Source organism: Nelumbo lutea, chromosome 2, assembly GCF_056320005.1.
Source record: "Nelumbo lutea isolate HS-2025 chromosome 2, American lotus-T2T, whole genome shotgun sequence".
NCBI classification, from domain to species: Eukaryota; Viridiplantae; Streptophyta; class Magnoliopsida; order Proteales; family Nelumbonaceae; genus Nelumbo; species Nelumbo lutea.
In genome coordinates, this window is record NC_142685.1 from 71,475,099 (window position 1) to 71,499,192 (window position 24,094).

At 39.7% G+C, this 24,094-nt stretch overlaps 1 protein-coding gene across 2 annotated transcripts in view; it reads right to left on the bottom strand.

Annotated features, from left to right (window-relative positions):
- The window catches only part of RBL15 (RHOMBOID-like protein 15), a 60,843-nt gene that overhangs the window by 36,342 nt on the left and 407 nt on the right, over nucleotides 1-24,094 (bottom strand). For both annotated transcript variants that reach the window (XM_088970937.1, XM_088970936.1), the window contains exons 2-6: nucleotides 23,391-23,556; nucleotides 10,814-11,117; nucleotides 10,526-10,558; nucleotides 10,332-10,423; nucleotides 10,131-10,204 (exon numbers count right to left, since the gene is read on the bottom strand). In XM_088970937.1, the coding sequence (XP_088827063.1) occupies nucleotides 10,131-10,204; nucleotides 10,332-10,423; nucleotides 10,526-10,558; nucleotides 10,814-11,117; nucleotides 23,391-23,556 (669 nt within the window). The remainder of the gene's footprint in view (nucleotides 1-10,130; nucleotides 10,205-10,331; nucleotides 10,424-10,525; nucleotides 10,559-10,813; nucleotides 11,118-23,390; nucleotides 23,557-24,094) is intronic.

The following is a 24,094-nucleotide window of genomic DNA, read 5'->3' on the forward strand; positions in this document are numbered from 1 at the left end:
GGCAAATGCTAAGTAAAAATCCCGCATTGACACATTAAATAATTCCATTACAGCTAGATCCTTACCGCACTCAAAACAATGGAACAGGTATTGGAGGAGCAAATCCCACTATAATCTACCAAATTTCCATCATGATTTCTGATCTTCAGCGTGCCATAGAGGATCAGAATTGGATGTGGGGGTGCACAATGGCTGGTAAATTGGAAAACCTTCTACCGATGAACAAAGGAGGCCTTTGAGAATCCTTCCAATGTTCAAAGGCAAGGGAAGGAGACGGAAGAAGAAGAAGGGAGAAGTAGATGGGAGATATTTATTCCAACACCCGGTAAACCTCACTTCCGACGGTGAACAACGGTTGCGTCCAACGGCCAGTACAGGGAGCCTCTGAGAAACCTTCCAACATTTGAAACTTTGGGACAAAAGGAGTAAATGTCTTTGTTTTCTTTGAACAACGGGTAAATCGAGCTTCCTTTGGCCAATGACAAAACGGGCCCTCTACCGAACGGTAAATGAAGGGAGCACTGAAAAATCTTTCACCGGTCAAAATGGGATGACCAGTACAAGGGCCTTTGAGAAACCTTTCACCTTCGAAACTTTGGAATGAAAGGACCGAATCAATGTCTTTGTTTTCTTTGAACGGCAAGTAAATCAACCTTCCTTCGACCGGTAACGAAACTCGACCTCTATTAGACCGCGAACGCAAGAAGCTCTAAGAAATCGAAATGGGGAAGACGGTTGAAGCTTCAAGAGAAGCAACGAATGTATTCGAACAGAGCTTCATTTTCTTTGAACGGTGACGAAACTCGACCGGTGACGTAACTCGACCTCGACCTTTATCGGACGACGATGAAACTCGACCTTCCTTCAGACGGCGAACAGAGGAAGCTTTGAGAAATCGAAATGGGAAAGCTCAACTCAATGGCCAGATTAATTTTGAACAAAACTTCCAGAAGTATAATGGTTATAATGATAGTAATTTTATGCTGACGTGGGGGGAGGAGCTTAAACAAATTTTCAATTTGTTGGCTGGGGCTGGCATGGGTTTCATGTTCCATACCAAGCTCATTGAAATTTTGATTTCTGAGGGGGAGTTGACCAAAGAAACCCCTTTGGTTTATTCTAATTGGTAATTAATTTAATCATTTGTTCTTATTATTTTTTCCAATGAATATTGTATATTTTATCTCAAACATTAATTTTCTTATTATTTATTCATTTTTAGTGGCTTTTATAGTGAGGGTCTACAATATTACCGTAGACCTTCATGAACTGTAATAAGAGTGAAATAAAGATTCTATTTATAAGTTTTCAATTATGAGGTCTATAATTTTACAATAGACCCTCTTGCACTGTAACATGTTTATAAGGGTGTTTTAAAGATTCCATTTTAGGGCTTGCTATTGTGATGGTCTATAGGCTTCCATAGACCACCACGGACTACAGCAAGTCTTTAAAGTTTAAACAAACTTAAGTTAAGGCTTAAGGATTCTGTTGAAGATTTAGTCAGTTCTGTGTTGTTTTAGGAGTAGTTGTTTTATGTTAGTTGTTATATAGGAAGTGGGGACCATAGCAGTTATATTGGGTCCAGTTTTTATTATTTATTTGAGTCTTTTATGTGCTTTTTAGTGTTTGCCACCCTATAAGGGCATATAGTCTTTGTACTCTTCTTATATTTCTAATATAAATATTAAATGAAGAGGGCGGCAAGATTATTGCTCTCTTTCTTTCTCAAATTCTCTTCTGCTCTCTTTCTTCTCTTCTTCAAGAAAATACTCTTTTCTTTCATAGTTTTTTAGCTTCAGCAGATTTCTACTGATTCAATATTCATTCGATCTCGAGTTCACACCTTTCCAACCCCTCTCTCTTCTTTTTCCCAAGTTTTTCATGGTTATTCACCATGAGAGAGAAATAGGATTATTTCATACCTGAATCAAGATGAGAGCAAAATGAGAGCAACTTCTTCAAAGTTTCGTAAGTCGAACATCCTGCTTCCAAGAAAAAGGCATTTCAGTGCATGACCAAGGGTAGAGACCACTCTTGTGCTTGGTTGGATCCTAAAGTTGTAGTGCTCCAGCTCCAGGTACACAAGCTAAAAGCCTCTTCTTTCCCCCCTTTAACGTCTCTTTTTTCTCTTTTTGTTTGACATGAGATGTTTGTAGTTCGAATATATGTTGAGTTGTCAACATATACTTGGAAATATTTTGAAATATTATACATTTTTTGTTTTTTTGGAACGATATGGTCGACATTTACCGAAATGGTCGAAATATCAACTGAAATATTGTATTTTTTCAATTCACGTGAAAGCTTATGTCACTGGGTCTCAACACTGACATATGTCGGGCAACATTTCCGTAATTTCACAACATTTTAAACCATGATCAGCTCTATCTATGAGTCTTCCGAACACAACTGCAATCAAAGTGAAGAGAAAGGAGCAGAGTGGATGATCCGCCACTGTCCCATTTACTAGTATTGAATAATGGAAAGTCTTAAGACACGCCATTATTCATCTACACCATCTTTCACTAAAACCAAAACTTTCCATGACCTCCAACAAGAAACCCAATCAACTAAATCATATGCCTTTTCCAAATCCAACTTACAGAAAAACCCTTTCTTCCCAGCTCTCTTCATATCCTCCACACCTTCATTGGCAATTAGAATCTAATCAATAATTTGCCTGTCTTTAACAAAAATTATGGAGGGAAGTACTACCCTAATCCTTCAAAAGGGCACCTTAGTTATGGTTTTATATTGACTATTAACCAAACTGATTGGTCTTGAAGTCTTTGGCATGCAAGGCATCAACTTAGGGATCAATGCAATAATCTTCCCCCCATGCATCTAACTTCAAATAACAGCATCAGTATTCCTTAGCAATGTAAAAGCTGGTTATAGAACAGATTGGTGAAACAGGATTCATGTAGCCAACCCCATATAGTTGGGATAAGGCATGGATGATGATGATGATGACAAAAGCTGGTTATAGAAGGCAATTCTAAGGTGGTGGTAGGTTAGTTGATGAATAGTAAGAAAGCATTGTAGACATAGAGAAATGAAATAAAAGGGATTGAGTGGCTGATAATGGGTATGACAGTGAAAGTACAATAGATATAAACATCAGCTAAGCATATGACTGATTCCTCAGCAAAACAAGGGGGTGATGAGGGATTAATTATTTCGGGCCATGTTGTAATATATCTAATACTTTATAGTGGGCAGATGATGCTGCTTCTGTAAAACAGATCAAAAATTTGTACATATTTCTTTCATCTTAATGAATTTAAAGCTAATTATTAAAAAAAAAAAAAAAGCATCAGTATTCCACTATGATCACATCCACTCCACCAGTCTGCTGTCTGGACTTGATCACACAAAATAACCCAACAAGCATGTACTTCACAACTAGACATTTATTCAACTTGCCTAGAGCCAAAACCACAAACTTCATGCTGAAGCCTATATAATATCATTCGTTGATCTAATACCTGCAGTATCAAGAAAAACTCTGTTTCTCTTCCTATTATCTCATTATTTCTTTTTCTTTTCCTTTAACACTATTTGTTACAAGTTTCTGCAATTCCTCTCTTAATGGCATAACTAGATAGTTGTTGGACTGACATTTGCTCTTGGAGAAGCTTAGGCATTAGCCTATTGATTGAATAACATTCATCAAATCGTGCCTAGATGATTTCTTTACAAAAACAAAAAAAAAAAAAAAAAACAAAAAAAAAGGCTTGGAAGACCAGAATCCGTAAGGGGGCGCCAAGACCAGGGACTAATGAAAAGAAGATGATTACAATCACTTGGGTGTTGAGGAAACACCAAGGGAAAAAAAAAAAGTCAAAGAAAGCCTTCAGAATGGAAGAGCTTTGACCAATTAAAACCCTCACATGAATTTTGATACATACTACCTGATTGGTTACCACTTTTATGGTACCAGTTGATTGGTAATGAGTTTTTCCGGTATCAGTCAAACCCTGGTTTTGCAATTCATCAAGTACATCCCAAAAATTATCCCCTAGATCTGAACAGCAAACTTGAGCAAATTCAGGTAATATAAATACCCAATCTGCAACAGACTTTCCATAGGCAGCCTCAAACATTCTCTTCCTTTCTTTCCAAATGGTCCAACATACAGCAAACAGTTTACAGCGCTGCACCACCATAGCTTTCTTACTCCCTCTAAGTAATGGCCACTAACAAAAAATTTCATTCGGGGACCTTGGTTGAAAAACTTGCATTCCAAGAAGTGCTGAGTAAAACTTCCAGCAATTCTACAAGAGAAGAACCACTGAAGAACTGTGTCCTCATTTTCTTTGCACATCAGTCGCACATTTGCCAGGCTGAAACTTCTGATTTTAAGGTGAGCCCTTAATAAAGCTGAATAAAAGGACTTCACAGTGAACCTCCCATTCCTGCACTCCTTCAATCACAACTCGTCCCTTGAAGAACTTGACACCTTCAAGTTTCCCAGCACGTCCAACAGCCCAACACACTCCTCCACCTCCCTATCCAAAAGAGGCCTACTAAATTTAGGATTACAGATCAGCTTATCCCCACTCATCTCATAGCATTGGCTGATAGCAATGTCATGATCAGCCAACCAAAATAATCCTGGACATAACTCACCTAACTTTCCCACTCCACTCCAATCATCTTTCCAAAATTCTATCCTAGCACCATTCCCTACCAAGAATCTAGTAAGAGTCATAAACTCTTGGTTGAACTTGATAATTCCTTTCCACACACTCACCCCAAAGGAAGTAGACACCACCCTTGATTCCCACCCAAATCTAACCACTCCATACTTTCTAACCACCACTCTTCTCTAATAGGAATCCCTCTCCTTCTCTAAACCAAATCTCCGTAGCCATTTACCAAGCAATGCCTTGTTGAATGTCCTCAATCTTCTAATCCCCGAAAGCCATTCTTCTTTGGTCTGCAACTTTGTCCCAACTGACTAGGTGAAACTTCTTTGAACTCCCCAATCCTTCCCAAAGAAAGTGTCTCTGAATTTTCCAACCTTCTTTGCCACTTATGCTGGAATCTTTAGTAGAGAAATATAGAAAGTTGCTAACAGGGAGAACCAGTAGAGGAGCTAATAGGAAACTTCACTGTATCCCTAAAATTCAGAATGGTAGAAGATGGATTTACTTGGGTGCTAACAAATGTGTATGGTCCAAATAATCACAGAGAGAGGAATGAGTTTTGGGAGGAGCTTCATGGGATTCAAGGTTTGTGGGAAGGTCCTTGGTGTTTGGGGGGTGATTTTAATGCAATAAGATTCATAAATGAGTCAAATAATCTTAGGCAGGCCATTACAACTAGTATGAGGAAATTCAATGACTTAATAAATTCCTATGAGTTATGGGAGCTTCCTCTACTACAGGTTACCTACACTTGGTCCAACTTCCAAGAAAACCCAATCTGCTCAAAGCTTGACAGATTCCTATTTAATGAGGGTTGGGAGAGCCACTGGAGAGGTTTGGTGGCTATTGCCCTACTTAGGATAACCTCTGATCACTACCCTATAGAAGTAGGACAAGAACCTCTTGGTAATGGACCTAGACCATTCAGGTTTGAAAATATGTGGCTGACACACCCGGACTTCTTGCCTAAGGTTAAGGAATGGTGGAGTGAAGAGTTGAGAGAAGTGAAATGGGATGGGGTTAGATTCCACAAAAAATTAAAAAGGTTGAGAGGCAAAATAAAAGAATGGAATAAGGTTCAATTTGGAAGAGTGGAGGAGGTAAAAGCTAGATTATTGGTTCAGATTGAGGAGTTAGATGCAAAAGAATCCCAAGGGATGATGGATGAGCAAGACAGATAAATGATGAGGAAACTGAAAAAGGAGTTAGAGAAGACTTTGTTCAGGGAGGAGATCTCTTGGAGACAAAAATCCAGACATAAGTGGATCAAGGAAGGGGATGGGAATACCAAAATTTTTCATGATGTGGCTAATGGGAGAAGGAGGAAAAATTTGATACTAAAGCTTGAGGTTGATGGTGTGGAGATAACCACTCAAGAGGAGATTGCCAGTAGGATTGTGGATCACTTCAAATCCATCTTTCAAAGACCCTTAGAGAATCGGTTAATAGTAGGAGAGGAGAATTGGCCAACTTTGAACCAAACAGATAAGGGATGGCTGGAAAGAATGATTGAGGAAGAGGAAATTAAACATGCTATTTTTTTTATGGATAGGGCTAAGGCACCGGGTCCGGACAGATTTACAATGGCATTTTATCAGGACTGTTGGGACATAGTCAAAGAAGACTTAATTGGAGTATTTAAAGAATTTGAGGATAAAAATTTTGTGAGTCCTGGAATCAATGCCACCATTATAGCATTAATTCCCAAAAAATATGATGCCATACACCCCAAAGATTTTCGGCCAATTAGCCTGGTGACAAGCATCTATAAGATTCTGGCAAAAGTGCTCTCTAGGAGGATCAAAGTAGTTCTCCCCTCTCTCGTTAGCCAAGCACAAGGAGTCTTTATACAGGATAGACAAATTACAGATCAGATCCTTATTGCAAACGAGAGTGTGGAAGAGATAAGGAGATCGGGCAGGAAAGGATTTGTTTGCAAACTGGACTTGGAGAAAGCCTATGACTTAGTGGATTAAAATTTCCTACTGGAGATGTCGAGAAGACGTGGATTTGGGAATAAATGGTGTAATTGGATAAGAGGATGCTTAAACTCCTGTCGTTATTCAGTGTTGGTGAATGGGGTCGTTAAGAACTTTTTTCCAGCCAATAGAGGCTTAAGACAAGGGGATCCAATCTCCCCTTTCCTCTTTACACTTGTTGCTGATGTCTTTAGTAGGATTATCTCCAAAGCAGATGAGGAGGGCCAAATAAAGGGATGGAGAATAGGGAGCAGAGGCATTCCAGTAACTCACCATCAATTTGCTGATGATATTGTTATTTTCTGTGAAAGGAATGAGTTGAGCAAAGAGGAGAACCTTAAGATTTTAATAAGTACTTTTGAGAGGGTTTCCAACTTGTAGGTAAATTTTGATAAAAGTTGTTTGGCTGGAATAAACTTGGAGAATAGGAAGATTGAATCCATTGCAGAATGCTTAGGTTGCAATATTTCTTCTTGGCCTTTGACATACTTAGGGCTACCCTTAGGAGCCAACCCTAAAGAAAGTAGTTTCTGGGCCCCTATTGTGGAGAAATTCGATAAGTGCTTGGCGGCTTGGAAAAAGAATTACATTTCAATAGGGGGTAGGCTGACTTTAATTAAGGCTACACTTGCCAACCTTCCAACCTACTTCCTTTCTGTGTTCAAGATTCCTCCAAGGGAGACTAAGAAACTGGAGAAGAGAATGAGGGACTTTCTATGGGAACCAAGAGAGGTGAAAAAGGATCACTTGATCAGATGGGAGATAGTTAACAAACCAAAGAAAGAAGGGGGTTTAGGAATAGGGAACATAGTTCTGAAGAATGTAACCCTTCTAGGGAAGTGGCTATGGATATGGCCCCGAGAGAGAGAGAGAGAGATTATGGCATGAGGTGGTGGCAAGCATTCATGGTTGTGCAGGAAATGGTTGGGATTCCGAGATATCTCACCGAGCTACCCTTACTACACCTTGGAAGGCTATACATGGTATTCTCCCTCGCTTCCTCAGATTCATCAGGTATGATGCTTATTTTGGTAATGCTATTCTGTTCTGTGAGGATATTTGGGTGGGTACTCAACCCCTCAAAGATTGTTTCCCCTCACTCTATTCCACTTCCCTTCACAAACATGAGCCAATTGCAACTTTTCTCCCGAGCCCGTTAAACCCTTTATCTTTAAATTGGGACTTTGGATTTCGTAGAGGGTTGAGGGATGGTGAGTCGAATTGTATTATTGAGCTAATTCATTTACTAGAATCCATTTGCTTGGACCCCACTTCTTCTTATCAAAGGGTTTGGACTCCTCTTCCAAAAGGTACTTTTACTTGCCCTTCTTTTCTAAAATCCCTCAGTTCTAACCCCTTTTTCCCAAGGATTCCCTGTCAAGGAAGTCTAGGCGCGACCTATTCCCCCAAAAATTGTCGTATTCTGCTGGGAAGTCTTCTATGGGAAGATCAATACTTTGGAAAAATTACAAAAAAAGAGACCCTCGCCTTGTCTTTCCCCAAATTGGTGTTCCTTGTGTAAGGCCGAGAATGAGGACTGTGTCAATTTGCTGATCTCTTGTTCCTTTGCTACAGCTATAAGGAGGTAGAGCCTTTGTTTATTTGGAGGTAGGTGGTCTTTGCCTTCTGATTTAAGCTTGTTATTCAACCCATTTGCCTTTGTTTGGCACACTAGAAGAGGTAAGGTCATGTGGATATGTGTCAGGGCAGCCACTCTATGGACTCTTTGGGAGGAAAGGAATGCAAGAATTTTCTTAGGGAAGGAAAGAGGGTTAGATGAAATGAAAGATTGTATCCTAACAAGACCAATCCATTGGCTGAAAACTGTGGATATCTTTGATGACTTCTCCTTTGATGATTTGTGGAGAACTTGGCTAGTAATACCTAACACTTCAACAAAGAATGATAGAATTCTGTCAGAATGGATTCCGCCGTTGGAAGGTGTCATCAAGCTAAACTTTGATGGAAGCAGCCAAGGCAACCCCGGGCCTTCAGGTATAGGGGGTATCCTGAGAAATAAGGACAACAACATAATTTCCCTATTCTCAAGACCGGTGAGAGTGGGAGATTTCACAAGGGCAGAAATCCTTGTTGCAGTACAAGGAATTCAGATCGCCAACCAGCTTGGGGTGGAGCATCTCCTAGTTGAAGGGGACTCTCAGGTGGTAACCAGGTGGCTCCTAAACTTGGATACCACCATTTGGGGCTACAAAGATCTCATCAAAAAAGTAAAGTGGTTAACCAGCAATATGAGAGTTGAGGTAAAATGGGTTAGTAGGTCTACTAATTCTTTGGCTGATGCTTTAGCCAAACAGGGGGTTTCTAGGGAAGATTTTTTTTGTGCTTCTATGTAAGTTGTTATTAATGTGGAAATCTGTACTCAACTAGCCCGGAGAGGTTGCAACTCGTACCTTTCCTTGAGGACTTTGTACTATTGTCTATTGCTGTTTTATAAAATAATTTCAATTATCAAAATATATATATAGAAAGTTGCTAAGCGTGAGAGAACACTTCTAACCAACATTATTCTTCCCCTCAAAGACAGATATTTAGCCTGCATCTGTCAAGATTTTCTCAACTTTTTCAATGATTGCCCTCCAGATAGCTACTACAGTGGTCTTAGCTCCAACCGGCAAACCCAAATAGTGAACCGAGACCTCACCTACTTGACATTCAAAGGCTACAGCGCATTCCTCCTCCACTTCTCTTCTGACCTCCCCAAGTCCAATTATGGTGCCCTTTGCTAGATTCACTCTCAGGCCCATCAACAATTCAAAACTATCCAAAATAACTCTCAAATTCAATAACTGATCCACAGATGCATCCAGAAAAATCAGTGACATCCGCATATTGTAAATGGGAAATGCATGGGCCATCTGCCCCACTTTAAAGCCTTCAATCAGACCAAACTGCACCCCCTTGCTTAGTAACAAGAGTTTCCATAACTAAAACAAACAACAAGGGAGAAATGGGCCTTGTTGTCTACCTTCCACAAAAACCATTTGTCTCACCAACTACTTCATGAATCATCCTTCTTAGCCTTGTTGACAGAACTTTTGCAACTAGCTTATAAGGACTACAAAATCAAACTTATTGGATGGAAGCCTTTAATGTCAAGAGCCCCATCCTTCTTCAGTATCAAAGAGATAAACAAAGCATTGGCCATTTGTCCAGCAGCTTAGAATCAAAGAAATCCTTGAACATTAGCATGAAATCTTCCTCTATCTTTCTCTTTACATCCTCATATTTGTTTTCTCAGCACTTAGGTTTTCCTAATTAAGAGGAGTATCTTTTTTTTCAAAATATCAATAATGGCATCCCTGATATTATAGACCAAAAAAATGGTACATAGAGATCAGATAGTGCTTGACATTTAACAAATGTTCCATCTAAATAATTCTCAGAATATACAATTAGTTACCAATGACTTTTCTACAGAATTAAGCAAATAAACTACGCTATTCAATGTCAAAAGCCAGTTCATTAGAAAACTTACAAGAAATGAGGAGCTCTCAATGGCAGAGTAGAAAGAGGATCCAGGTAACAAGTAGTTAAACAATCCATAGGTGTCTGGTTAGATTGAAGATAGAGAATGGTAAGTAACTTCTCAGACAATTCAATAATGTGCCATAGATTAAAATGAAAGGAACAGTTGAAAGGACCATTGCAAAGTGTGGTAGGAAATAGAAGAACAGACATGCAAATCCAGACAAGATTCCACACAAGTGACCGAGTAATGAGACATTTGACATGACAAGCTGGAACACTACTAACAAAATCCAAGCATACCTGAAAATAAATATACTACATCAACATATTGCATGTGAAAGCAACCCCAATAAAAACCAAATAAGATACATGTAAACACCACTAGTAAACTGGCGCACTTACCATTTAGCTGGGACATTAAATAGTCCAAACACACTGCAAGAAAGAAAGCTCACTTTGTAAGAAGATTAGCTACTACGGAAAAGATAAATGAACCATTAGAGTATCATTGGATAGCATGAAACAGACTGAAAAACAGAAGACAGAAAGGTCATGGCATCTTGAATATTTGTTTCACTGCATTTGCATTTTTCCTCAAATGCACACATATGGCAAGTAGTTTTCATGCACACTACAAGTTATAAAAAGCATAAGGCAAAGTAAACAATTAACAAGTAAAGAAAAACCCACCTTCTGGATTGAACGCCGCTCAAACTTGTCTCTATAACAATCATAGAGAATAAGATTCCTGAGAAGCCTATTGCACATTCATTCATGAGATACTGATAAGGATGAAAAGGATTATGGGCTACTAATAGAGCAATAAGAAGATGAAAAATAGCATTGCTTGTAGCCAATAATATGATCACATGCAGCAAGCGGACTGATCCCATTGTTCTTTCCATCTCTGAACCCAAAGGTACTAAAGCCAGCATATTAAACATAACATGCAGCAACGACCCATGAAAGAGAATGGATGTATAAATCCTGTAAACTGGAACAAAAAAGAACATGGTTAGGGGCTAAAATAATGAAAAAGAACCATCTCTCACTATGATACCTGGATATTTGTACATGTCTAACCTACAGTGTTAGACAAAATATGTAAGACAATATGTTTTAACAAAGCAGCAACCTATGACCTGGTGGGATTGGTAGTTTCATGCATTCACAGAATCTTTGTTTTCTCCAATTTAATGGATTATGGATATCAAAATACCTTCTTTTTATGTTCTATCTTACTAGGTTAATAAGAGACACTCATCTAGCTTCCTCTTGTAGATTATTATGCTTGATTAGATTCTCAAAATTGATTAATTGATTAACAATAACAGGTAAATAACCATTTAAACTTCGATATTACTTACAGATTATTTGGACAACCATAAAAGCTCACTTGGCAATTCTGAATTGACAATTAGAATTTAAATTTGCATCTTTTTTTTTAATAGGAAACGGTAACTTTCATTAGATAATTGAAAAGATTACAAGCTTACCACCCACAAAATGGATGGAAAAAGAAAATCAAAAACTTACAAACAGGCCCAAAACAAAGCCTCCCTAGTAACTCCTTGCTTTGCTATAGAGTCAGCCATTCCATTTGCTGACCTTCTTACCCAATTAAAGTCACCCCAATCTCCCTTGCTAAGCTAATAATCTCTCTTAGAGGCTGTCTAAGAGACCACACTCCCATATATCCAGTTTGCATCCACCCTATTACCAGCATGGAGTCACCTTCCACTTCTAGTTGTTGCATTCCCCATTGTTTCGCCAGTTTCAAACCCTGTGGTAAGGCCATTACTTCTGCCCTTAATGAATCTCCCACCCCAATTGGGCCCGAGTAAAGGGCCAAGACTTTTCCTTCCTCGTTTCTGGACACACCCCCAACTCCCAACTGACTTGGATTACCCGAGGAGCTTCCATCAAAGTTTAGCTTCACCCTGAACTGAGGAAGGTGAGGATATAGCTATAGCACTCCAATTTCTAATTAAGTCCGCTGAGGAGAAATCCTTGAATAGATGTACTTTCAGCCAGTGCATAACCTTGATGGTGACAACCTCCACAAGTGCTTCCTTGGATTTTTTTCTTGCCCTAGGAAGATCCTATTGTTTCTCTCTTCCCAATTTGACCATAGGATGGCAGCTCTTGTTATTCTCCACATTACCCTGCCCATTTTCCTTGGTTATCAGAAGAAGCTAGAGTCAAAAAGGTTCAACACACCCGAGGGGGGTTCCATCTGTAACCAAACAAGGAAAAGAACCAATCCCACAAATAATAAGCAAAAGGACAAGAAATCAAAAGATGAGTCGCCATTTCTTAAGCAAAGGTAACAAACATGTGGGGAAAGGCTCTAGTCTGGCCTTTTTCTTTGAAGTACATCCATAGTATTGATCTTTTGAAGAGCCACTTTCCAACAAAAAGCCCTAACCTTTGGCAGCAAAGGAGAATACCAGATTTCTTTAGCAAGAAAAGAGATAGCCACAAAAGAGGACTGAACTAAGGCGTTGAAAAAAGACGAGCAAGAGAAAATCCCTGAAGAGGACTCTTTCCAAATTCTACTATCTGGTCAGGAAAGATCTAAGAAAACTGGATTCAACACAGTGAACAACTCATCTGCAGAAGCCAATCCTGAATCCCTTAACCCTCTTCTCAAACCCAAATCCCAAGTCCCCTCAGACACGAAGTGAGGAGATGGTTTTGAATTTATTTAGGGAAAGAGAATGCATTATCGGGAATCTATCCTTAAGGGGGGTATTCCCAAGCCAAAGGTCCTCCAAAACAAAATTTTATTACCTGAGCACACATCAAATCTGATGAAAGGCTGAAAGGAAGACAAGACTCCAGCAATTGCTTTCCAAGGGGAGAAATGAGAAGCCCTAGGGTCGATGCTAGCATCCCATCCATTAGCTGCCATCCCATGAATACTTTCCACCACCAAGTCCCACAAACTGTCCTGCTCCAAAGGAAATCTTCACAACCACTTACCTAACAAAGCTACATTTCTTAATCTAATATTGCCAATGCCTAGACCCCCCCCCCCGGTTCCTTTTTCCTAGAAACTACTTCCCACTTAACTAAATGATCCTTCGAGTCACCCGATTCCCGCAGAAAATCTCTCATGAGTTTTTCTAACTTATTGGCAACCTTGGCAGGAAGCTTAAAGGTAGACAGAAAATACACCGAAAGGTTGGCCAGAGTGGACTTGATTAAAGTGATTCTACCCCCTAGTGAGATGTAATTTCTCTTCCACCCAGCTAGCTTCTTAGTGAATCTTTCTAAAACAGGGTACCAAAAGTTTTCTATTCTAGGATTTCCCCCAAGGGCAGACCTAAATATACCATAGGCCAACCACTTACCTCACAACCTAAAGCCCTAGCCACCAACTGCACTTCATCATCCCGTAAATTCATCCGTGCTACACAACTCTTGTTCCAACTGATTTTCAAACTGGAGACTCTCTCAAAATGCATCACCACCAATCTCAAATTATCCATCTCCTCAATTTCCCCTTTACAAAAGAGAATGATATCATCCGCAAATTGTAAGTAAGTGACAATCACTTGGTGCCTCCCAACTCTCCATCCTTTCAGTAGATTTCTTAAACCAGCCCTAGAAATCAAGACACTTGGGACATCCACTACTAAGGTGAAAAGGAAAGGTGACAAAGGGTCTCCTTGTCTAGGGCCCCTCTTTACAGGAAAGAAGTTCCTAGCTACTCCATTCGCTAAGATTGAGAAATGACAAGAGGTAATATAACCCTTCATCCACTTACACCATCTCTCCCCAAAGCCTCTATTCTTCAACACTTCTAGCAAGAACTCCCAACACGCCAAATCATAAGCCTTTTTTAAGTCAAGTTTACAGATCAGACCCTTTTCTCCTTTTCTTTTTTTGTAATCCACACATTCATTGGCTATTAAAATCTGATCAATAATTTGTCTGCCTTTCACAAAGGCCCCTTGATTCGGTGAGATTAAGGATGGAAGGACTTTCTTGAGTCTTAGTGCTAGAACTTTAGAAATGATCTTATACAGTCTCCCAATTAGACTTATCGGTCTAAAGTCCTTGGGCTGAACTGCAGGCACCTTCTTAGGGATCAAAGCTATGAAAGTAGCATTTGCACCCGCATTTAATTTTCCTCTATCAAAGAATTCCAAGAAGACCTCCACTAGGTCATCACCTAAGATGTCCCAACAGTCTTGATAAAAGCCATAGTGAATCCATCCAGGCCCGGGGCTTTTGATCTTTCCATTGAGAAAACTGCCTCCTTTATTTCTTGAACTTCAAATGGTCTTTCCAGGGGTTCCAACAATTCCCTTTCTCCAACATGCCACTTAAAGTCGGTTAGTCTCTCTTATTTTACTGGGGCTGTCATAAATGGATTTAAAATGCTCCACAAAAGCTTTTGCAATCTCTTCCTCTCTTGTCAGCATTGCCCCATTCCATTCCAAACTTTCCACTATGTTCTTCCTCCTTCCACTTGCCAAGCTATCAAAAAAACTTGTCTTATCATCCCCTTCCTTCAACCGCTTGCATCTTGATTTTCGTCTCAAACTTATCTCTTCTTTTCTGAGAATTTCCCCCAACTCTTGTTTCAACTTCCATCTCTCTTCCCTTTCTTCACACCTCAATCCTCTCTCTACCTCAGCAACATCAAGTTCTTGAATCCTTTTACTAATAGCCTCCTTTCTGTCTTCAATTCTACCAAACTCTTCTTTGTTCCAAGCTTTGATCCTAGCTTTTAGCCTTTGTAGCTTCTTATAAAATCAATATCCCTTCCATCTAAACTCCACCTGATCCTCTCCCCACCATTCTTTCACTTTATTTTGAAAGTTTAGATGTAACAGCCACATGTTTTCAAATCTGAAGGGGCAGGTCCTCCTCCTAGTCTATCTTGAGATAGTCTAACTGGACAATGATCCAGCATAGGTCTAGGTAGTGCCCTCATCACCAAACCACCCCATACTTCCTCCCAATTTGAAGAGAATAAATATTTGTCTAGTTTACAACAAAGTGGTTCTTCCTAAAAATTAGACCATGTAAAATCAGCTTGCACCAACGGTAGCTCCCTCAATTCAAAAGAATCCACAAAACAGTTGAAGTTCCTCATACTAGAGGTGATCCTATTGTTGGGGTTATCTGTTTCAGTTATAAACCTGATGACATTAAAATCCCCTCCCAAGCACCGGACCCTCCCACAATACCCTTATAGCTACTAATTCCTCCCAAAACTCCTCCCTTTCTCTATACGAATTTGGCCCATAAACATCTATTAAAGTCCATTCAAATCCGTCAATTCTTCTTTTGAATTTCATTGTAACCGTATAATCACCAATTAACTCTTCTGTACAATCCAAATCCTCATTTTTCCAAATTGTCAGAATACCCCCTGAGGCCCCCCAAGATTGTGCAAAAGCCTAACTCAGTCCTCTAGCCGACCAAATACTTCTCACCCATCTCCTATCCACCTCTGATAATTTTGATTCCTAAATCAACACAATATCTAACTTTTCTTTTCTGAGCATTTCCTTTATCACTCTTCTCTTCTTGGAACTCCCCAATCCCCTTACATTTCAACTAATAATCTTCATTGAGAACCTAATTTATCAGCAACCCTAGAAACCACCTTTTGCTAACCTGACTACCTTCTTTTTCTCCCAGAACACCCCTTGTCATAGTCCACTTCGCACCTCGATCTCTCCACTTCACTCGATTTCTTCTTCCTCCTTTTAGGTGTCCCTTCTTCAAGCTTTTTCTTCGAATTATCTTGTTCTTCCGCTCTTTTCTTTTTTTTTTTACTTCTCTTCCCATTTCTTCTCTTTGTTGTTTTTTTGCCCATTTTTACCCTTTTTCCCTCCCTTCCCCTTACCTAGGAACCAGGAACCGGAGTGTCACCCTCTTGTTCCTTTTAAAAATCTCCCCTAACTCCTCTACCAAGAGTCTAATGGTCTGCAAAATTAATCCCCAAATCCTTTCCCCTTCATCCATAGAATCATTCAGAGCCTCCACATCCTCTAACACCTTTGTTACTTCAAATGAATCACTAGGACAGTCAACTAGTGGAAGAATGTCACTAGGATAGGTAGCTTTTGGATGAGTGTTAGCTTCACCTGCGAGCTGAGATAAAATAACAACTGGGGAAGTGGCAGATTAGTATCAAAAACTTGAGCAATACAAGAATCAGGACAAAAACTAGAAACAACAAAACCTGACATGTCACCAATTCTGCCTAGGTTCAGAGGGAGTTTGTTGGGAGAAGTCTCCTCAGGATCAGCCTGTGTTGCACTAACAAGGGAGAAGGGATTGCCTGTTTCTTTGCCATTTGACTGAGGAGAGAACATACCCGAATTGTTGACTCCTTGACCTTGGCCAAGACATTCACCTCCCTCAAGGTACCGCCTCCCATTCCCAAGTTCTTCGACAACTCCAAGGAGTTCGCAAGCATAGGGGTAAAATCTTCTCCAAACAAAAGTGTTGTTCCAAGGTCTACACCCGCTATAGATGAGCTTTTCGAGTACCTGCTTCTCACACTTTCTATGCTATAACCTTTGAAGAGAAGCTCATCATCTTCCTTTTCTTCTTCACAGTAGTAGAAATCACTAATTGCATATTTAGTCGAGTTTCTTGTGAAAGGAAAGAGGGGGAAGATGAAGATTTCGGTAGTAGAGAAGAAAGGACAAGAAGAAAAGAGTAGGAAGTCAACCAGGATTGTAAATTAACCCAAGCCGCCTACCTCTCATTATATTTATACTTAACTTAAAGGATGAGATATTACAAAGATGCCCTTAGTAGGGCGGCTACTAATATACCTGAACAGACGCAACTTAAAAAAACATAAACTAATGGGCCTAAAGCCCAACAACTTCCTAACTAAATAAAAAACAAACCGGACAAACTCAACACTCCCCCTCAAGTTGGGAGTAAATGTCACACATTCCCAACTTGCGTAGATCATGCTCCAGCTTGTTCTTTGCAACACCTTTTGTGAAAACATCGGTGAGTTGCAGATCAGAAGCAATGTATGGAAGACAAACTTCTCCAGAAGTTACCCTTTCTCTGATAAAATGTTATCCACTTCAATGTGCTTAGTTTGGTCATGCTGGACTGGGTTATGGGCAATGTTAATTGTTGCCTGGTTATCACAGTATAGCATCATAGGTTCTTCTGCCTATACACCAATTTCTTCTAACAGGGAACGGATCCAGAGAAGTTCTGAAACTCCATATGCCATGGCCCTATATTCGGCTTCAGCACTTGATCTTGCCACCACTTTTTATTTCTTACTCTTCCATGAGACAAAGTTACCCCCAACAAGGGTGCACACTCCTGAAGTTGATCTCCTGTCATCAAGGCATCCTACCCAATCTGCATCTGTATAAGCCTCTAGTTTCAACTGTCCATGATCAGTAAACAATATGCCTCTGCCTGGGTGTCCCTTCAGATAAACAAGAATCATGTCAACTGCCTCCCAATGTTGGACTCATGGAGCATGCATGTATTGACTTACTACACTTACTGCATAGGAAATGTCTGGTCTTGTCATACACAAGTATAGCAGCTGACCCACAAGTCTCTGATATCTCCCAATGTCCTTTACTAGTTCACCTTCTAATGCATTGATTTTATGGTTATGATCAATAAGGGTGCTGATTGCCTTTGTTCCAAGCTTCCCTGTCTCTTGAAGAAGATCCAAGACATACTTCCTTTGAGAAATAAAAATTCCATGTTTTGATCTTGCAACTTCAATGCCTAAGAAGTATCTCAGTTCTCCAAAATCCTTAATTTCAAACTCTTTATGTAGGTTCCTTTTCAGACCATCAATCTCACTCAGATCATTCCCGGTGACAACAATATCATCCACATAAACAATTAGGACTGACACCAAAGATCCCCTTAACTTCACAAACAAGGTGTAATCGGATTAAGTCTAAGTGTAGACAAAACCAATCAAGGCCTTTCTGAATCTGTCAAACCATGCTCTGGGAGATTGTTTCAAGCCATAAAGTGACTTCTTAAGCCTGCATAACTTTCGCTTTTTAGTATCATTGTAAAAGCCAGCAGGAAGATCCATATACATTTCTTCTTGCATATCCCCGTTTAGGAAAGCATTCTTCACATCAAGTTGAAACAAGGGCCAAGAGTATGAGGCAGCAAGAGAAAGAAGTATCCGAACATAGGTCATCTTTGCAACTGGTGCAAAGGTCTCTAAGTAATCAATGCCATAGGTCTGTGTGTACCCTTTTGCAACAAGTCTTGCCTTGTACCTTTCTATACTTCCATTTGCCTTATATTTTACTGTGTAAACCCATCTGCATCCAACTGTCTCCTTGCCTTCTAGTATATCCACAATGTCCCATGTCCGATTCTTAATCAAAGCTGCCATCTCTTCCTGCATAGTTGTCTTCCACTCAGGTTTGGAGAGAGCCTCACTAACACCCTTGGGTATAGACACTGAATCAAGGGAGGAAAGAGAAGCACCCCCTCCCACTGGTCCCATTTCACTCCCGGGCTTATTTTCAACTTCGTGGCCCTCCATGCTTCTCAAAAAATGTAAAGAAAATAACTAAATTTTGCAACAAGATCAAACAAAACACCTTTTGGAACCAACAACACCTTTCTGGTGTCCTAGACTTTCTTTCCACAAAAAAATTATTTTCTATGGAACGAGAGAAGAGAGAGAAGAGGCAGCCGCTCTCTCTAGAAGCCTCCAAATCATGCAGGACTTGAATCGCCCCTTACAAAAAAACTCCAAGGAACCCTAAAAAATTAGGGCGCCACTTCCTAGGTCAAAATTGAAGAGTCCAACATAAACAAGACTCTCCCCCTTTCTCCAGTTTTTCCTGATTTTGATGAGAAACCCTAGACCAGCTACAAGGCACACAGATCCACCAAAAAAATCCAAAAACTAGGCTTACTGAGAGCTTCGATCAGCCTCTTAAATCACCATGCAGTCGTCCGATCTAGGGCTGCATGAGAGAACAACTTCAAGGAACCTTCAGCCCGCTCTGATACCAAGTAGAATTCACTAATTGTAGATTTAGTCGAGTTTCTTGTGAAAGGAAAGAGGGGGAAGATGAAGATTTCAGCAATAGAGAAGAAAGGAGAAGAAAAGAGTAGGAAGTCAACCAGGATTGTAAATTAACCCTAGCCGCCTACCTCTCATTATATTTATACTTAACTTAAAGGATGAGATATTACAAGGATGCCCTTAGTAGGGTGGCTACTAATAATAGCTGAACAGTCACAACTTAAAAAAGCACAAACTAATGGGCCTAAAGCCCAACAACTTCCTAACTAAAGAAAAAACAAACCGGACCAACTCAACAACAGTTTACCCACTCTGAATCAAATCCATCATCGTCCACTCGGCCTCCAACTGAGCTTCTCCGCCACTGTTGTGTTTGAACCCCCCATCTTCGAGTCAGGTCACAAGTTAGAAGATGATAGAACTAAACACTGGTCTACCACCTCCAGTCCAGCCTTGGTCACGTGACCATTTAAGTGATCACCTGATGCCCTTATTTCCTTCGGCCCAGCCCCTTCTTTAAGCCTTAAAATATTGTGTGATGACCCATTTAAAAACCCATTTCTGAGATTCTTTGAGTTGTCAAGAGGCCCAACGCCAAGTGTCACTCGACTTAGCCCATTACTAAAATTCTGTGGGTCTGGTTTGAGTCTCTTTGAGTTACCCAGTTCAACACTTGGTCTGGTTTTGCTCAAAAAGTGAGCCCCTCTAACAGATGGCTCATTTAATGTTCCACCTGTCAAAGCTTGGGCATAGGACCTGCCCCAATCTGTGTCTTTAACTTGTCTTGCACACTCAAGGCATTTCCTTGCAGTCTCACCTTTTTCAATCTTCTTTCCAAGACTTTCCAAAACTGTATAAGCCTCAGCCAATTTCAAATCCGCCAATCCCTGATTTCCACGTAAGTATTCTTCTTCGACCTCCTCTTCCTTCTCCCTTCTGGACTTCCTCCATAGTGAAGCTTCAGTGGAAGGGAGAAGCCAAGCTGAGTAACAGTTATCAGAGAAAATTTCAATCTTCCTAGGGATTTCTTCTGGTTTAACTCCACTCAATCTAATGGCTGCGGATCTAAGGTCTAGCAGGAATACACCAACCAGTTTTGCCTTACATAGAGAAGCAATTGACTCAAAAACCTCCTTCTTCCACAGATGGAACGGCAAGCCAGCAATCCTCACTGTGACTCCATCTACTACTGCCAAGTCCTTTGAGTTTGAACCAAGGGACCAGTTCGTGACTGTAGCATTTCCTTCAGCTGTCTACACATACAAAGCACTGATTTCGACTTCATTCTCCAATAAGTCAATCAATGCTTTACACTCTTCAAATGGAGTGATCAAGATAGGACCCTTCGGTTTTAAATTTTTACTTAAGTCTACAGCTATTTCCCCCAATCCCTTGGTTCCTTTTTCATTACTGCTATTAGCTTCTTTCCCCAATCTGCCTTCTCCTCTATAAAGGCTAATTTTCCAGCACTCACCAGCAAACCTGTTTCTCCCTGTTCTTTTTCAAAGAAAGAAGCCTCCATTTCTACCAAGGACTGTTTCGAGCCTCTCTCTTCACTCTTCAAGTTCAGGAACTCCTGCAATAGACTATTAATCTCCGCCCAGATTAATCCTTTTCTTCCTTCAGGAATGCAGATAATTTGTTTTTTTCTTTTCTCCAAATAACTCCATCACTACCAAAAACCTGCCTTTGATATTACACTTTCTCTCAGCTAAATATTTCCTCCTTTCACCTTCCTTCAAACTTTTCCAAACTATCTTTCTGCTAGTAGAAAGAGCTCCCTCTACAAATTGCAACTTATCTTTTATCCATACAAAATTTAATGGTTCACCAAGAAGTACGCTGCACATCTAGAACAGTGGACCAGGAGCTATAGCATCTTAAGATAAATTCTACAGAAGAAGACCCATACAATTTTTCACTACACAGATAAGAAGGGAGCACAAGCAAGCTCAAAAATAAAAGGAAATTAGGCACCGGGAAGCAGGAATTGATAGATAAAGGTCTCAGCATCCAGATGTTCAATGTGGGAAATCTGAGGTACACCCAATCAAGAAGGCGTCAGAGTTACAGGCTGTGGAGGAGATTTCCAATACTAGCATGGTCACTGGTGTTGAGGAAGGAGGTGTTTTGACTGAGAGATGTGCCATTAACGAAGATTGTGAGAACAATAGACACAGTTTTACTAGAGGTGCCAAATAGTTCGTTGTTCAAGGAATCACAGCTTGGGGCGAAGGAAGTGAAGAAGGGTGAACAAGAGTCAGTAGAAAATTGTTGACCATGCAAAGATTGTGGCATCAACAAGAATTCTAATTCATGGTCATTGAACTGTGTGGAAGACAAATCTTTTATACAGGAGCCAGAAGAGAGGGATAATAAATGATAGGAATAAAAATGTTCAGGTGGGGGTGGAAAGAAAAGAAGGAAAAGGAAAGTGCAAAGAGTTTGACCAAGTGCACAAGGCAGATCTGTTAGAGAACTTCTGGAACACATTGGAATTGAATCCATGTAATTTTTATTCCTTTTCAGTGTAATTCTGTTAAGCAGATGGTTTGTCATCTAGACAACCAGCATTTTGAGATGTACTGCATTTTTTCAATTTAATGAATTTCCTTTTTACTTTTCAAAAAAAAAGATGAGATGGGGATTTTAAGTGGTTGGAATCTGGTGGGCTCAGAAGTGGGGAGTGGTAGTAAAGAAGGGGAGAAGGAGGTGGTTGACGATTAAGGAGGGACTTTTTGTGACTGGAATTAAGAAGAATCAGAGGGGAAGAGTGACAGAGATCATGCAGACATGGCAGAGTTGTCTAAGGAGGGTGTCAAATTGGTGATAAATGAAATCAAAACAGTGGTTCAAAATGGAACTGTGGCAGTTAATCAGGAGGAACTGAGTTTGTAGGAAGGGTTGGGGAAGGTGAGGATCTGGGGTGTATTGAAGAAAGAGGAGGAGAGAATCAAGGGCCAAAAGTTATTGAACAAGGATGTCACAGGAAGGGGATGAGGCCAATGATGTAAATGATTTTGATAAATAATATATCACATTTCATTAGTATCAAGAGGAAATTACAGACCCTTGGGAAGGCGCAAGGTGCCACCTCTCCATGACATGTATTCTTTGCCAATGATGTAAATGATGAAAGTAATGACAGCTGAGGAGGAGGTGGTTGTTGATGAGACTCCTATGATTGAAGGGGCAGTTGGTTCGGAGAAAGTGGTGAATACAGAAGTGGAGATGAGTAAATCATTGGGTTGTTATCTTTCTTAGAAGAAAAGTTTGGTGTGCCTCCAAAGGGTGGGGGAAACATAGTTTAAACATGGAAGCAATAAGAGTTAATTTAAGGATTGAAAATGCATAATACAGTTCAAAATTACCTGTAGTTGCAAGGGATGGTAATAAAGAGGATGGAGAGGTGGTGACAAATCAGATTTTTGAGAAGAATGTGGTCTTGGAGTTGCTAGAAGAATCCTAATGCTATAATATGATTCAGTAGCTGGAAAAACCATCAAACAGTACAGGTTTCAAAAGTTTTGTTCCAGATTAAAAGGGGTTTATTTCGAGTAGGGCCTATCGAGAAGGCAAAGAAATCAAAGAAAGTGTGTGAGAGAAGTAAAAAGGTCTCATATAAGTCACTAGAGTTATCTAAGTAATTGAGTATTATCTTGTGCGGTGTTTTGTTTGAGTCCAGTTTCCTGTTGTTTGAGTTCTTTCAATTATTGGGGCTTTGGCGTATCTTATGTCATGTCAGGATGGTAGGATGGCCATCTCTGTATTGAGGGTTTAGAGTTTGGTAGTGAGAGGTGAAGTGTTGCTTTTCTCTTTAGTGGTCATGTTTCTTGTAATCTCTTTTTTTTAATAAAATTTTCTTTTTATTTACCACCAAAAAATGCTAGAGCATTTAGAAAGAGTGAAGTAAAGAAAACTTTTAGGATTAGATGAAATAATCAAATTTGAAAAACCTTTATTTTTATATTGATGATTAGGCATCCTTAAACAGTTCCAAAGATCAACAGTGATGAAATAATCAATTTGAAAAATCTTTATTTGTTATAATAGAATTTTCATCAGCTAACAGGTTCACAGCTCATTTGTTGCATGGCCTGTAGGGCCTGTAAAAAGGCTTTTGTTTATTTATTTATGACACGAATCTTCTCAGTAACCAATACTATAAATATAGATACCAAAATGAAGCACTTAAAACTTTACACTGAATGTGTCAAGAACTCAGAAATTAAAGCATACCTTGGAACCGTGATATAACTTCAGATGGCAAGAAGCATATCTCATAGAAGGAGTCATACCCAACAAAAAGGCAAACCAAGTAAATAATACCGCACACAATCACCACAGCTGATGTAAGGAATGGAATACCTTCCCACCATTGGCTTATCCTAGTAGGAAATCCTGCCTGTAGACAAATAGAATAACACAAAATGAGCTACTAAATATAGACAATAAGTCAATAACATGGAACTGTAACTCCACTTCGTTTTCTGATTGCGTCAAATGTCCATCCCGTACATGTGGAAAGTAATTCCAAAACTAGCAACCTAAAGGACACTAAATTTAACTTCCAAAGAAAAGTACCACGCAAAATATCCACAACATTTATTTATCAAGTCCTAGTTGTCAATAGGAGGAAACGACCTTCCTCAAGTCACATAGAACAATCAGCAGTTAGACTTAGACCTTCTCATTCTCATCTAAAATTAAACTAATTGGGTTGTAGAACAAGATTTTCCTTCAGTTAACAGAAACACAGTCATAATGCAAGGATGCTGATAAAAGGATGCAAACAATTGATATTGTAAATAACTTTCCACTCGACACAATCTTAAACAACATGACTGAAGCTAATAAACCAAGCGTTATCTTCCAAAATGGTTATAAATTAATTTAAAACTATATAATTTGTTTTCAAACAGGATTCCTTTCCGAATTTTATC